At 44.7% G+C, this 950-nt stretch overlaps 1 protein-coding gene across 1 annotated transcript in view; it reads right to left on the bottom strand.

The window, feature by feature from the left end:
- Window positions 1-950, bottom strand: part of Pmar_PMAR012375 (chromodomain helicase dna binding protein, putative) — a gene marked incomplete at both ends in the record, with an annotated part of 7,431 nt that overhangs the window by 1,193 nt on the left and 5,288 nt on the right. Inside the window, 3 exons of the mRNA XM_002787556.1 lie at window positions 1-68; window positions 117-186; window positions 363-453. The exon at window positions 1-68 is cut by the window's left edge and continues 4 nt beyond it. Of these exons, the coding sequence (XP_002787602.1) occupies window positions 1-68; window positions 117-186; window positions 363-453 (229 nt within the window). The remainder of the gene's footprint in view (window positions 69-116; window positions 187-362; window positions 454-950) is intronic.

The following is a 950-nucleotide window of genomic DNA, read 5'->3' as shown; positions in this document are numbered from 1 at the left end:
CGCGCCTCCAAACCGGACATCACCGCTCTCTCCAATGCTAGCTTATGCGAGGCCACAGCAAACATGCGCTACAGCAGAGAGGGGTGAGGAGGGGATGAGGATGGTAGCAGACATACCTCCTCATAAGTGTTTCGGGTTAGTAATCGATACACCTGCACGTTCTTAACTTGGCCGATTCTATGACATCTGAACAACATAGAACGCGTGATGATGATGATGATGATGATGATGGTAATGATGATAATGATAATGATAATGATAATGATAATGATAATGATAATGATAATGATAATGATAATGATAATGATAGTGATAATGATAATGATAATGATAATGATGATGATGATGATAATGATACTCACCTAGCCATAGCCTGTAGGTCGTTCTGAGGGTTCCAATCCGAGTCAAATATAACAGCCACACTAGCAGCGCACAGGTTAAGGCCAACTCCACCTGCCATCACCTCCTCCTCCACCCTACATGCAGATCATCCCTACCAGCTTTAGTAGACAACAGGAAGACCATCGATGAGAAATCATCAACTCCATCATTTGCCTCATCTTCCGGACTTGGTGACACCGATGGTGACGGTGACGGAGACGGGGTAGAGCGGTTGAACCTAACATGCATACCATCTCCACACTAGATCACTATAGGAGTCTCACCTGTCCACCGCTTCCTGCCTATCTCTAGCACTCACATTACCATCGAGCCTCTCAAATCGTACACCCCTAGCTCTAAGGTAATCATCAATGATATCCAACTGCATCGTGAACTGACTGAATACTAGCACCTGGTCGAATCGAGAGAAGGCTTGTCGACAGAGTTGGACGCATATATATGTTCGCTTTCCTCAGCCGAGCTCAGGTATTGTCTCACTAATTAAACAACTTCACACACGAACTCGGGTAGAAGTGTACAGAAACTCATAAGAATTTCCCAAAATTTCC

Source organism: Perkinsus marinus (genome assembly GCF_000006405.1).
Source record: "Perkinsus marinus ATCC 50983 genomic scaffold scf_1104296929318, whole genome shotgun sequence".
NCBI classification, from domain to species: domain Eukaryota; phylum Perkinsozoa; order Perkinsida; family Perkinsidae; genus Perkinsus; species Perkinsus marinus.
This window is presented reverse-complemented; position numbering and strand designations above follow the sequence as displayed.